The sequence below is a fragment of the Ptychodera flava genome, chromosome 1 (genome assembly GCF_041260155.1).
Source record: "Ptychodera flava strain L36383 chromosome 1, AS_Pfla_20210202, whole genome shotgun sequence".
Lineage (NCBI taxonomy): Eukaryota > Metazoa > Hemichordata > Enteropneusta > Ptychoderidae > Ptychodera > Ptychodera flava.
Window position 1 is genome coordinate 4,681,571 of NC_091928.1, and position 15,465 is coordinate 4,697,035.

The 15,465-nt window shown below is 36.7% G+C and overlaps 1 protein-coding gene across 1 annotated transcript in view; it reads left to right on the forward strand.

The window, feature by feature from the left end:
* The window catches only part of LOC139122761 (cytochrome P450 10-like), a 34,030-nt gene extending 25,091 nt beyond the window's left edge, over nt 1-8,939 (forward strand). Inside the window, exons 4-9 of the mRNA XM_070688501.1 lie at nt 273-476; nt 655-830; nt 1,229-1,395; nt 6,627-6,705; nt 7,295-7,501; nt 7,943-8,939. Coding sequence (XP_070544602.1) covers nt 273-476; nt 655-830; nt 1,229-1,395; nt 6,627-6,705; nt 7,295-7,501; nt 7,943-8,056 — 947 coding nt within the window. The 3' untranslated portion in view covers nt 8,057-8,939. The remainder of the gene's footprint in view (nt 1-272; nt 477-654; nt 831-1,228; nt 1,396-6,626; nt 6,706-7,294; nt 7,502-7,942) is intronic.
* Nucleotides 8,940-15,465: the final 6,526 nt, after the last annotated feature.

Consider the following 15,465-nt stretch of genomic DNA (forward strand, 5'->3'; position numbering starts at 1 on the left):
ATGTATTGTAGCTTTGTTTCAAATAGAGGTATAGATAGATATCTGTTTGTCGACTCTAACTCGACTCTGTTCATAATTTACGTGGAATACTTTAATTATGATTAGAGACAACAACTTTACCTTCCTTAAGTATTTACGTCGTCATCATCATCATCATCATCATCATCATCATCATCATCATCATCATCATCTCCATAACCACCAACAACACTGTCAACAATGAAACATGCTGACATTATGCAATGTATTTCTGTATCCGTTATCGTACACAGGTATCGCGGCAACATTGTTTGAAAGACGGCTAGGACTGTTAGCTGATAGCGTGGATCCTACGTCAGAGAAATTTATCAAAAGTGTCAAGGACTTCTTCCATTACTCCGAAACATTGCTATACTTACCATTCAAGCTACAAGTGAAGTTAAATTTACCAGCGTGGAAAGGACTACGAGAGGCGGCCAGATCACTGTTTGAAATCAGTAAGTCTTCCCACTATAGGCCTATTCTTCGTCAGTTATCTTCATGTGAGTGTCATCTTGTTAGAAACATAAAAATAAAAATGCGTCTCGACACCTGCAAAGAGACCTAATACGACTCAGTGAATCTTGATTCTTAATTCAAATGATTAAGTTGTAACTGAGCTTGAATAATTTGCAGCGGAGTTCCATGTGAAAGAAAATATCTCCGACAAGACGAAATCTGCGGGCGAGTCAGCTGTTGATAGTGAGGGACACATACGTCACATCATCCCATATCTGTATGAAAGTGGAAAGCTCTCGGACGGTGAAGTATTGGCAAATGCTGCCGAGATGTTCGGTGCTGCCGTTGACACGGTAGGACATTGAACCGTTCATCACACCTATACTCTGAAATACTTCAAATATGTACAGCATTACGCTTGTACAGACAAACGTTTCATTATTGTATTAAGAACTCAAAACGTTGAAACCCGAATTCACTTTAAACTCATTATTTTCTGATTGCAGCCTTTCAACTTGCTAAGGTTAGAAGGGAGTATAAGATAAACTATATCCTTGACGATGTGCAAAATTCGAGGAATGTATGTTAACGTAATGACTAATGGTATATAGTAATTTTTTATCATTAGAAACCTATACTAAGATAATATATACAAAATATTAGGACTAGTAAAGGCTTGACATTAAGAGAGAGAAAAAATATACTTTATGCAGTGTGATCACAATGTTTTCAAAATTATTTTGTGAGAAAGACATCAAGTACCATGGTATGGATACTGGATTTATTGGCCTGGAACAGAAATGTCCAAGAAAAGCTGCACGAGGAAATTACTGGACTTGCAAGAAAAGGAGAAAAAATCACCCAGGAACACTTGAAACATTTGCATTATCTGAAAGCTGTTATCCGTGAGAGTATGAGGTAATTCTTGGTCACATATTTTCGTTTCTTTCCCGTGCATACAACAACCCGTGTCGGACTCTCTTTCTGCGTGTGTGTCTGTCTTGTATGTATGTATGTGTTTTACGTACGTACGTATGTATGTATGTAGGTACACTGTAAAAATAGCGGACGCTAGACGCGTCTTTACGCGTTCAAAATGTACATGTCGGTGTTCAAATTTGAACTGTTAGTGTTCATATGGTTAACACTAGTGTTCATATTATTAACAATGATGTTCTAAACCTGAACACGGAGTGTTAACAACCATCTCCTTCAAGTGTTCAAAAACTCAGCATTACAGAAATTTTACAATACTGTGAAACAATTAAAAATCTTTTGTGTTTTTTACTTTACAATGGCTATATTAACTTTACTACTGCCTCGCTGTCCGGCAAACGTACACGGATTTTGATGTAACGAATTTCCCACTAAATGAAAAATATCTCCGGTCTAAAATTGCTGAAAGCATGTTTTTTCTAAAAAAGGAAGTATAAAAAATAATTTTACACGTTTATTACGGGTTGAAATTTTGAAATTTTGAAAAGAAAAATCAAAAACCACCATGGACGTTTTAATTTAACATCGGCGTGCAAGAGGCGTTCTACTTCCAGGGCTCGAACTTAACTTTTTTACCTACTTGCCCTGCGGGCAAGTTTCCAGAAATTTTACTTGCCCGAGGAACAAACTTACTTGCCCGATTTTTTTTGTCTGTTTACATTGTTTGGGCAGAGATCACGAAGACCAAGCAATCTCAAATGTGGCTGACGGCATCATATCAATGCAGGTTCTGTTTTGTCTGTATTGATAATCGCGTTAATTGTTACGATCCATTAGTGTTGGTCTTCGTGATCTCTGCCCACTCGTCTACCAATATTCTAGTGCAGGATTGGGGTCATACAGTTGAAGGGGTGGCCCATCAATCGATATTCGCATCAGCAAATCTCTTTTCCATAAGTTTTGAAACTTCCGTTGTCGTTTCCTTTCATATATGTCGCACTTCTGCTTCTTCACTTAACTTTCCACTGAACTCGATGCTGCGACCGCGCTATAGCTTTATCACCGTCGATTTCTGAGTGGCCGGCCAGTTGAACGTGTATTGTATCCCCTGACACAGATCCTGTTCCGGAATCTGTGACTTTGTCAGGCGTAGCTTTCAAAAATTTACATGAAAACAGGGTGGTTTGCTTCGCTATGACGTACAGTCTGCGTTGTCTCAGTTAGGTTACCGCGTGCAAAGTGGCTGTTGAAATTACTGACCAACAACCCCTTGGAGTCACTAGCGACAAGCAAGTGAGATTACACTTCCCGAGGGAGGAAAGACAACAGCTGAATATTACTCGCTGAATGTTGACGTCCAACTTGTCGGTTGTGATACCCGCTTCAGTGACTTGAAACAGCGAACATTGCTTAACAAAATTTCTTGAGTTTTTTATTCCAGAACATGTAAATTTTATCAAAGTCTATCACTTGCCCGACCGGGCAAGTGTAATTATTTTTACCAGCCCGATGTCAGGTTTTACTTGCCCCGGGCAAGCGGGCACCGTTAAGTTCGAGCCCTGTACTTCTTAACACTTGGTGTTCAAGTTTGGTGCCTTTTCTTATCCTATGATGCATCAAACGGAAGTTGCGACATTTTTCTTGTAAGCACACGCTGAAGTCGTGATCGTGCGAAGCAAGACCAGAAAGGGTAAGTTTTCTCTCCAAAATATTAAAAGGTATTAGATTTTGAAGCATCTGTATTATTATCCTTCGAAATTAATTGTATTGTACTTTGAAAAGCTTAACTACGTGAAGAAACCTTTATTTCTTTCAGTGGCTGGTGGACCATACACTAGCTTACACTAGTGAATACGCAGCAGTGTTTTGGGCCATGGGGTATCGATCGCACTCGGGTCAAGGGTCATCACTGGAGCGATGACCCTTGACCCGAGCGCGATCGATATGCCACATTACCGCTGCGTAATCACAGCTTACACATGTCTTTTAGTAACCACAATCGCATGTAAATTTTAGTTAAACATCGAAGAATATTGTTTTAGCATATGAGAGTTGACTTTGCTTTTACTTTTCATCAGTTGATGACACGAAGAAGCCAATATTTTGTAACATTGACGAAAAGAGGACTGTATACAAAAGTCACCCCTTTTCCTTAACCTAATAAGGCCAAATTGTCTTTCATTTGAAGTCTCATGTCGCCATATTATCTATTGTTGCATTATTTCAGGATGTGAAAAGTTGGATGAACGTGAAATCCAAGAGTTATTACAGAAGCTTTTGGTACAGAAATTGAAGAATATGAGTGTACAGATAGCTGTCTGGAAACAAGCTTGAGAACCTCAGTTCATCTCTGATGTAGATTTGAACTTTCGAGGGTTAGTAACTGAATTGATAAGTTTCTGTATTTTTGTTCTGAATTTATCTGAGCTATGTCCAGAACGCTATGATTAACTAAATGTTACTGGAGAATAAGCTTTCAAATACTTGTAGTCGCCCTTATCAGATGCAATGGTGGAATGAAGAATTAAAGCAGAAAGCCACAGAAAATTCACAGTGAAAAATGTACACTCTAAATTTCGGAATTTTCTGAAATTTCCACTCTGAATTTTCTGTCGCTTTCTGCTTTAAATCTTCATTGCACCCTGGCATCTGATGAAGGAGACTTCACGTCTTTGAAAGCTTATGCCAGTAACATTTAGTTGATCATAGCCTGCTACCAAATCTTTGATTATTTTATATTTTAGATCAAGAAATCTTTTGTTAACGGTTTGTTACTGATTTTACATCCCAAGCGTTTTCTTCAAAACGGCCAGTACGATTCATTTAATATTTGGAGTACAGGTTTCCGGGGATTTTCCTAATCATATATCTACAAGTTATGATGAAATACACAAAATTGTATTTTTGAGACATTAAAGACATTTCAGACATTTTTAAGACATAAGGAATTATCAAAATGTGATATATTCAAGTAAGCCAAATTTTTAGCTTTTTCAAACAGATGTTTTCGTACGTTTTTGCAAGTATGAACATATAACGTAATCCACAATAAGTAAAACCTGTTTTGTCACTACTTTGTTCATATTGTTTGAAAACGATCTACAGTGTTCATGGGGATTTTCTTTTGTTTATGTTTTGATGGGAAGGTGTTAATTAGCGTTGGTGTTTTCCTCTGACAAACTTTACAAAGTGGCCATATGGCCACTTTGTATAGTTTATCAGAGGAAAACACCAACGGTGTTTATGTGCCCAATTGACACTAAATAATTGTATTTTACTAAAGGAATTTATGTGTATTTTTAAATAAATAATTTTACTGAATATAAATGGTCTGTTTTGTTATTTCCAGGCTTGAACACCCCATGAACGCGCAAAATTAAAGATGTTCAACAAGTGCATATCATGTGTTCTAACCCTTAACACACTTATCGTTGAACGGCGTCCATGCGTTCAAAAAGTGTTACAGCCCTTTGAACGCGTAAATGCGTTCAATTTTTTGAACGCATTTCATGTGCAACGTATGTTCAGATATGGAACACGTGGTGTTCAATATAATGCCTGATGAACACGAAGTGTTCAAAATCTGCACACGTGTGTTAAAAAATTGAACATTGGTTGAACACGTAGTGTTAAATTTCTGAACGTCTAGAGGCATTCAAAAAGTGTTACAAAAAGGCGTTTAATTGGTGTTCTATCCTTGAACACTTAACTTTACAGTGTAGGTAGGTAAATAGGTAGGTAGGTAGGTAGGTATGCATGTATGCATCCATGTATTTATATATGTATGTATGTATGTATGTATGTATGTATGTATGTATGTATGTATGTATGTATGTATGTATGTATGTATGTATGTATGTATGTATGTATGTATGTATGTATTGCATGCATGCATGCATGCATGCATGCATGCATGTATGTATGTATGTATATATGTATGCATGTATGTATGTATGTATGTATGTATGTATGTATGTATGTATGTATGTATGTATGTATGTATGTATGTATGTATGTATGTATGTATGGTATGTATGTATGGATGGATGGATGGATGCATGCATGCATGCATGCATGCATGCATGCATGCATGCATGTATGTATGTATGTATGTATGTATGTATGTATGTATGTGATGGATGGATTGATGGATGTAATGAAGTATGTAAGTACGGACATAGCTGAAACATTGAACGGAGGAACCAATGGCCAGACATCTTTAAAACTGAAGCACATGCTGCTTTGAATTTTTCAATGACAGTGTCTGTATTTTTTAAACAGACATTTATTTAGCTGTCATGCAAGTGCCAATTATGCTAAGGAACTTCCAATGAGAAAATTTCCTTCAACACCACTCAGTAGAGAGAGTATTACTGCATTGACTCAGGGATATTTCAACTAGTTTAAAGCTTTCAAATGTATTTTATTGCCTGAGGAAGAATATAGAATTGGTAATGGTATTTTACAATGATTTAAGTTATGTGGCCGTTAGTAAGACAACTTTTCTCCTACAGTTACATCGTTATAATTTTCAAATTTATTTTGTTTCTTGGAGTGAAAAGCTTCAGAAATTATTGTGAATATTTGAAATTGAAATTCCATGGGTTGCACGCCAATATAATGCCTAAACCACCTTGTCAAACCTACTTTAGTTCTCCACAAATAGGAGGGTAATCAATACTGTTTTGTCGTATGAATGACAAGACTTAAAATTTTGTCTTTGTTTTCCACTTTTCAACTTCGACACTTCTCGCTCACTTGTCGCTCAGGCCCTTTGCTTAAAATGTGTCAGTTAAGCTAAAAGGTGTAAAAATATCGGTGATGGACATATCAGCAATTCTCAGGCCAAATTTAAAAATGTGTGTTTCCGGTAACATGCCACCGAAAATTAGGGAAGATAAGGTTGGATGGATCTTGTTCTACTTTGTTTTGTCGACTGAGAGCCATAAAATACGGTAAAATTTAGAGAATTTACTCAAACTTTTTCGGACATGCGAAAATATGTCTAGGGTCGGCGTGGTTTTTCTAGGATAGGTTACTGGAAACACAAAGTAATATTTTTTATTTGGCCTCATGATGACTAAAAGAACCCCGCGCCCATTTGTACTAAATTTTTCAGTCTCTTCCAAATAACTGTGTTTAGTATCTGGTGATGCATCATGTTCTGTAAAACTAACATTAAAAGAGATTTTGTTCATCTGTTCACCAAATAGAGTGTATCCCGTCACACCTGCATTCTCTCGTATCCTTGCATCTGACGCTGTCCTCTGCGGGTATCACGTGCCAGCTGGGGTAAGCTTGATATTGTCACCTGGAAGTATGCCAGACATATATATTGCCAAGAATTTGATCATTTGACCTTGGTCAATCAACTACGTTGGAAAATCGCCATGCCTGGTTGACCCTTGGCCCAATATTCATTACAAAGCAGATAGTCTTAATAAGGGGTCCTCCCTAGACTTGGTACAAGTCTGTGAATAAAAACAAATTTAGTGAGTGCGATCGTAGAGTAATAATTGCAACTATTTTTACTATTTTTCGATGAGGTGGAGTTATCGCGTGATTCGCACAGGCGTGAAGACATGTGGCTTGGCGTAGGATCGGATTTTTGAAATTCAGTCGAAATATTTCAAATACAAACATCAAGGCATTAAAGCCCTGCTGAAATGACTTTATTTTATAAAGTCACCAAAATGAACCAAGTCTGGGGTCCTTCCTAGCCTGACGAAGCAACTTGACCCCTCTGGAATTACGATGATTTGTTGAATTGCCCAGTGTGGATCCAGTGTTGTTCATCCTTGCCGGAAATTTTAACAACTATAATTTTCCCCATTGTTTCCTCTGCAATTTTGAAAATACGTATCGATTCTTCACATTGTAGACTGCAGTCATAGTCCACTCAGGACTGATGTCACGTGACCCACAATACTTCGAAAATCCCGACCAGTTCATTCCGGAAAGGTGGCTGAGATCAGACAAGCCTATACCACGACTCAATCAGTTTGCTGCCCTACCATTTGCCACGGGACCACTGCAGTGTATCGGTAGAAGACTAGCTGAACTTGAAATGCATCTTTGTATAGCAAAGGTAAGACATAAAGAACATTTAAAAATCCACCGATTGTTCCCAATTTTTTCGTAATGGTGGAACACTTATGGTTACAACATCCCATCAAGCCATTCACTTTTTACTGAATAGTTCTTGCTTGAATCTTAACACGTGATTAAATTAAATGATACACCTTGATTGTCGTTATCACTGGATGCCATGATTCAATTCTAAATAAAAAATTTTACGATCAATGTTACAACACACATTTTACCCGCCCTCGACAGTTTCAATCACTGATGGATCCGGCCCCGGTTTTGTTGAAACAAAAGTTGGTCTGAAAATTTTGAACGAGATACGCGTTCATGTGTAATTTCTGTTCAAATAAGCTTATGACACACTTGACACACTTGTCCAAACTTAAGAGCATGGATTTTTCCCAATATGTGCTAATTTCTCATAACCCTTCCCCGTCTTCAGATTGTACAGAACTTTGTGCTGGAGCCAAACAGTAACCAGCCATTGAAGCCTAAAATGAGACTTCTTCAAGTGTGCGACAAACCTTTGAATTTGAAGTTCCTTGAGCGGACCTGATTTTGACCAAGGAAGATGTAATCATCTGAATAGTAACATGCCAACTTCTTGCAAAGAGACTTTCTGTATATAATTGATTATATTTCCAACATGAGTAGATATATTAGTTATTATATATCAGCGATTGTCTGTCCAACTCAATATTCATTTGCAGTAACTTGTATAGTATTTCTATATATGTACTCAATACTCAGGATGATGGTCGTATCGGATCTGCAGCAATCACATTACGAATTATCATTTATTATTTGTCCACTTTGACAGCAATATTTGATGATCAAAAGTGGAAACTATGAACCCATAAAGGATATTATGAAGACTGGGCTTTATGGTGACGAATGTGTAAGCCCATTGTGGTTATTCTAAAATTCATTTTAAGAAGATCATGTCAATGGCTCACAGGAGTTAACTTTAAGACGTAGAGTTTAGTTACAATAATGTACAAAATATACAATGGGTGACTGGCCCACACGAGCCAAATCGAATTTAAAAGGCTAATCATTAATTATCAGTAATGTTACATTTTTGAGGAAACGTAATCGGTACCGTGTTTAGTATTCCAGATGTACTCCATGATTTAGATCGTCTACATCAATCGAGTTGATGCAGAACATTAGTTTTGAAACACACCAGTCAGTTATGTTATGGATGGGTGACATCTCATAAAGTGTTATATTAATCGTACTCAGAAACTGTTGAACGCTGCTGGCGATTACTGATATCTGTGTCCCAAATACCTGGCAGGTGTAGCAAAATAGTGCTGACATGCTACTTTGAGAGATCAAACGAATCAAATACTCATGTTTTTATTCGAATCGTACAGTTACTAGTCATTCAAACGAAATAATAATAAAACTCATTCAGCTTTGCGACAAACTTCTGACTATATTGTTCCCTGAGTATGTCTATACTTCAACCTTGCTTTATCACAATATCACTGACAGCACTTCGTATTGTGCGACTCTTCACGTCCACACGGAGAGTACTAACGCTGCAATTTTGTTTAGATGATTTTATTTATTCACTTTCGATACATTCAAGGTAACTACCAAAATCAGCTCCGAGTGGAATTCACACAATTCACAAATATGTCATCATCAAATAAATTATTTCGAGAATAAATGATAAAAATTGTCGATTCAGCATCTTTGAGAGATTTCTTTATCAACCATCAGCTGTATCTAGGTTGCATCGATGACCTGCGATTTATGCTTAGTGTAAAGATCGAATACGAACACTCTTCTTAGACATCGTATCGGAAAAGCTGGCGGAGACTTTTCATGGTAGAATCGGACCAATGTAAAAGACGAGCCCGGGCATGAGAGGATAGAATCCTTTGCATAGAGACTATCACTTCAAATTTCTCTCATGTCAATCGTTCTGTTGTCAATGGAGCAATTGTAGGACTTCTTGCAACATCTTTAGTGAATTGATTTTCCAATGCGTGTGTCATCTGGCTAATGAATGTTGAAATGTAGAGTGACTTTCTCCAATGTCTGGGGCTTATAATGTCAAAACTGAGTAAATCGCAGGACTGAATGTCAACAGGCTGTCGCGTTGTTGTGAGTGAACGCGAAATTGAAGTATATACCTCGGCAGACTGTCGCGTGGACGGCGGGGTCTCAGCAGAACTTTAGTGAGCAAGTAATTGCACGCCCCAGAAATGCCATGCGAGTGGTTGGCTAGTCTGATTGAAAGGTACCAGGTGTCGGGAAGATGCGACATGTAAAAAGCCTTTTGGCTTTTATAAAGGCTATAGAGTTCTGTGGCTGTAACGAATGGTGAGATCCCCACATAAGCCTAAGAACGCTACATTGTGATAGGTCAATGTCAGCACAACAGTACTTTTCAATCTAACTTCACTTGGTCACTGCCTTGAATCTCACTGATATAGTCAGCAATACTTCAATTAGTTCGAAATACCAGTTACATCACCGTGGTTTGTTCGCGTTGAAAGTCATCGACACTGACAATTGCTGCACATATCCTGGACGTATCTTAAGATTGATTAACTTGCGTGTGGCAATAGGTTTATGCTACAATATATCATATACAGGTAACGTACTTATACTATAATTAGTATAAAATTGCCACTTGTATCATTAGTGGTGCGGCATAACCAAAATTTTCATAACAATTGTGCATTTTGTGATAAAAGCATGAAATGTGGTACGAATGTAGATTATCATAATATAAATCAATTTGGATACCGAGCCACCACAGGTTGAGCCTCAATCTGGTGTGGCGGCCATTTTTAAATATGGCGTCCATCAGTCACTATAAAATCCCATAGTTGCTGCTCTACAGGTGATTCTGTGGTGAATAGAGGACGTATTTCCATCATAAATGCCTTTTAAGATTACCATTTGCATATTTATTGTTAAAAAATCAATTTGAATACCGATCCCTTACAGGTAGAGCCTCGTTCTGGTGTGGCGGCCATTTTCAAATATGACGACCATCAATTACTGTAAAATCCCATAGTTGCTGCTTTTAGGGATGATTCTGTGGTGAATAGTGGATGTATTACCATCATAAATGCACATTAAGATTACTATTTGCATTTTTATTGTTTTATAATGTCATTTTACTAGAAAAACGGGTTCTCTTAATAAAATTATTGACAATATGGTTGAAACAAGGCAAAGTGGAAGATTCAAAATTGTCAAATTGAATGTTTTATACGATGATCAGCTGTCAGCTGTTCTGTGTAGTTAGACTATCAGAAGGTATTGTTAAGAGTTTATTTATTTTATTCTTATTTTTAATCGTTGGTGCACCAGTTTTAAGCATTTTTAGAGTTGTAGCTGGTGCGTGCGACACTCACCAGGTTTTGCAAATAGGCCTAGATTGGCCCATGGCTGTGGTGGGGAGGGTATGATGCGTCCGAGTGTAAAAACAGCCTGTTCCATGTTCTTCCAATAGATGGAGTGTTCTTGAGTAGAAATGTTGAATATATGCAATATTTTGACATTGACTAATTATCTTTTCTAATTTTTATAAGTCAGCCATTGACAAGTTTTGCAGGGTGTTAAATCACAAAGCCTGACATGGAAAATTGTGCGGGGAATTTAACCCAATCTCTCACTCTTGTTCATCTACATTCACGCGTAGGCCTACATACAAAAAAGTACAATAATATTTACTGTATAACAACCCTTCTAGTTTTAACGTTAAAAACAATAACATTTTGGGGGAAATCTCTTATATAATCCCATAATTGTCAATGTTAGAGATTTATCATGTAACTACAATTAGTACATAAGTGCGGCCGTTTAAAATTTGACCACGTGGAGAACACGATCATATTTTTATATTATTTTTCGGCTATATGTACTATATTTTATACATAACTTTTCATAATTCATTTCACATGAAACTTATCTTCTGTAATTTGATATCTATTTCATGATTTAGATATTGGTTTTAGAGATATTTCAATGTCGATGGTCTATTGCATAAATATATCTATGGATTCATGCCTATAGTATTTTGAACATCGTATATTTTGGTACTAATTTCTTGGTCGTACAAACTTGTTGTTGAAATGCAAAAACATGGTACCATAAATTAGATTGTATTACTCCACTTTCTTTTGTTTTAACAACATGGAAGGTAGGGAAAGTAAAGCTAAAACACAATCCTGCACTTTTGTCCGTCATGTCTGGGCTTGGCACTCCCCGATCTCTCCTTGCTTTTCATAGCTAGTCAGCTTGCGAGTATTTTATTCCTTTCCATGGTGTTTACATAGGCTAAGACAACAAGTCTAAACAACAATCCTTAATATTTGCCAATCATTTTCTTGTTATCCACTTGACACATACACCCAAGACCTAAGCAAGGTAGTGTTGGCTGGCCATTTATCTGATCAAATGGGAACCTTCCTTTACAAACAGTGACACTGTAGTCCAGATTGAAACATAAATCTCAGAGAATTTACGCAGTTTTGTATTCACAATAAATCATTTGCGCATTCAGTGACATACAATTACAGAAAAGCTATTACCAAACTTTGAACGTTTTGAACATGTCAGCCCAGCTAAATCTGAACTACTTTATAAAGTATACTGAGTGTATAAGCAATAATGAGGTCGATCAAGTATCAGACACATGCTTTTAAACTATTGAATATCATTTGATTTAATTCGTAAAGATTAGAAACGATAATTAGATCGGTTCAATATGGGATATATCCTGAAAATATTTTACTGAAGAATGCCAGCTAAACTTGAGCCAATTTACAAAGTTTAGAAACGATAATGAAATCGACCAAATATCGGACATATCCAGGAATAAAGTACCTAAGAATGGCTAGCTAAATTTCTGCTTATTTATGAAGTTTAGAAATTATCACTAGAGCAGCTAAATATTGGACATATCCCTATTTTTGTTATTGAAGAAAGCAAAGCTATATGACATATCTTTAGACACTTATGCTAATTTATGAAGTTTGGAAACGATAATTAGAGCAGCTAAATATCAGGTATATCTATTCCATAATATTTTGTTAATGAAGAAAGTCCAACTTTCTGATATATCTATACAAGTTTTTCTTCAGGGACGCCCAGGTAATTTTGATGTAATGTATAATGTTTAGAAACGATTATTGGATCAGCTAAACTGTTGAATTAGCTGTGCTCATTGATACAGTTTACAAACAAACTTGAAACAAAATAATTTAATATACGATGCTGATAATATTTTGAGATCATCCGTGACTATGATTTTGGCTGAATTCTTTCATAAAAACGTGTTTGATAAAAATTTATATGTTTCAGGAAATTTGCCGTATCTGTGTACCCCTAGAAATATGATCCCAGTGGCGACTAAATTATATTAAGTTCACTTCATATTTTGACATACGTCTGTTACAAACAAAACTAATTTCAGCCTTCTGTATTGTGTGGAGCAAAAGCAAATCCTAAAACGTTAGATAAGCCGTAATTTGAAATGTAATCTTTTGGGGTATTAGGTAAGTCTTGGTCCTATTTCATGAAAACTGTAAAGGATATTTGTATATTACAAAAGTTCACCTTAAAGAAAAATAGATCGCTTTGCTGATGATACCCCACAACCAGGCTATGTATAAGTTAGGCTCGGCATATGACTTAAACAAAGACATGGTTAATAAAAAAATTCGTTGGTCTCAGCTCAAAATCGTGAGTTTTGCGGTACCCTTCAACACATGACTGTGACAGCTGTTGCGTCCAATATTTTTTCAGTTAAAAGTCTATTTCATATTTGTGACATGGCCTTCTAGCAATAAAACAGATTTCACACAAGGCATTGCCCAAAAGTCTATTTCGTATTTGTGACAGGTCCTTATAGCAAATAAAACAGACTTCATACAAGGCATTACCCTTTATTATATGTCTAGGTTAAAAAATGGTAGAATTTGACGTTCAACTAGGTGCGATTCGCAATACTTTGACTTTACAGTTCCCTTTTCCAATATTTTTTCTGTTAAAAGTCTCTTTCATATTTTCATATGTCTCCGTAGCAAATGAAACAGATTGCACACAGAGAATTGCCCTTTCAATATGTTCAGGTAAAAATTGGTAGAATTTGAGATAAGCAGTGACAGTAATTTGCAATATAAAGTTTTGGGTATAGGGTAAGTTTTGGTAATATTTTATAATAGCTATGGAAGATATTGGATATTAAAATATGTCATCTAAAAGAAGAATAAAATCCCTTTCCAATGTTAGCCCACAAGCTAGGTTATGTAAAAAAATAAGCTCAGCAGATGACTTACAAGAAGACAGGTTTAACGAAAATGCATGCGAGTTGGCAATACTGTAATTTTGCGGTACCCTTCAAAGTATGACCGCTAGACCAATAGCATCCTATACTTTTCCTATCAAAAGACTATTTCATAATTTGACATGTCCCTGTAGCGAATAAACAGATGTCATACAAAGCATTGCCTTTTGTGTTATGCCAAGATAAAAACTGGTAAAATTTCAGATTTTTTGGGGTATTGGGTAAGTTTTTGTCCCATTTCATAAAAAATCTATCGAAGATATTGCATACTACATATGTCATTTTAAAGAGGAATAAATTTCCGTTCTAATGGCATCCGACAAGTCAGGTAATATAAAAAACTTAGCAGATGGCTTACAAGTACTACAAGAAAAATGCACGTGGGGAGCAAAATGGTTATTTTGCGGTACCGTTCAAAAGTCGACCATAACAGTTATTGCATCCCTATATTTTTTCTGTCAAAATTCTATTTCGTATTCTAGGGATCCCAAGGCTTCTACAAAGACAGGTTGTTATCCTGGGGTGCAAGTAGACCCTTCTAGCCCACGGCCTAACATATCTTGACTGCTGACATAGCGTCATCCTTTTATAGGATATAATACCCTGCATTTTATGCATAAGAATTGTGTTTTTTGTCTGTATTTCCCCGTTTAACAAGTCAGGTGGTGAAGAAAATTAAAAAGAATTCAAATAACTCTTTTCACAGTTTCTTATTGAAAATATCCAACCTAAAGCTACCCAAAAACTTCTGCAGTTGACATTTACTAGGTGAGAAATACCTGTCTGGCAGCCATTTTGGAAAATGGTTGCCATGGCAACGCTTCGGTAGATTTGCAGTGGCTCGGTATCTGAATTTGTTCAGCACATATTAAGACACATTTGAGCCAAGTTTGGTGCTTTTATCACAAAATGCACAATGGGTTTGCCATGCCGCACCACTGCCTTCGGGTTTTGCTCGAAACCCAAAAACTAGTAACATCAGTGACAGCAGTGACATTGTAGTATCATGTATTGATTCACAGATTTGTGAAAGGAAATGTTAGCAAAATATTGTCTTTTGGGGTACAACATCATCTCTTACACACAAAGATACATTGTACACTAGTCATATTGTCTAATAGAGGAAGTAGTATTTTGTCCAACCAGAAGCAAAATAATGATGACGAGAATGAAGTAATGAATGCGACGACCATATCAGAACATCGCATGAAACCAAATTCAATAAAATACATTTTGTTATGAGAGGGCGTTAAGCGCGCGTGTCGCCTTATGGAGGAAATCGTTTGCTACAGGAAGAGTGACCATAGCTCGTTTAACATGAGAATATTCTTTGGAATGCACAAATGTCGCAGAACTGGTAAAATGGATTACAAAATGGAACAATAAGCAGAGCGATCAATTCTGCGGAATATTAAGATTGTTGATAGATGTCGTATAGGATGCCCCATTTTGACAATATTCGGTCTGGCAATAATGACATCCTGCCATTGTCACTTCACTAACGCATGTTTTAAAGTGCGAAGTGGGGGGCGCTGTTGAACAAACTCCCCCGGGCCTCGAAACGTACCTGACGGTGAAACCACCATCGATGCAAGTTACGTAAAATAAAGACAGAGTTCAAAGTTCAACTTGAAGGGTAACAGACT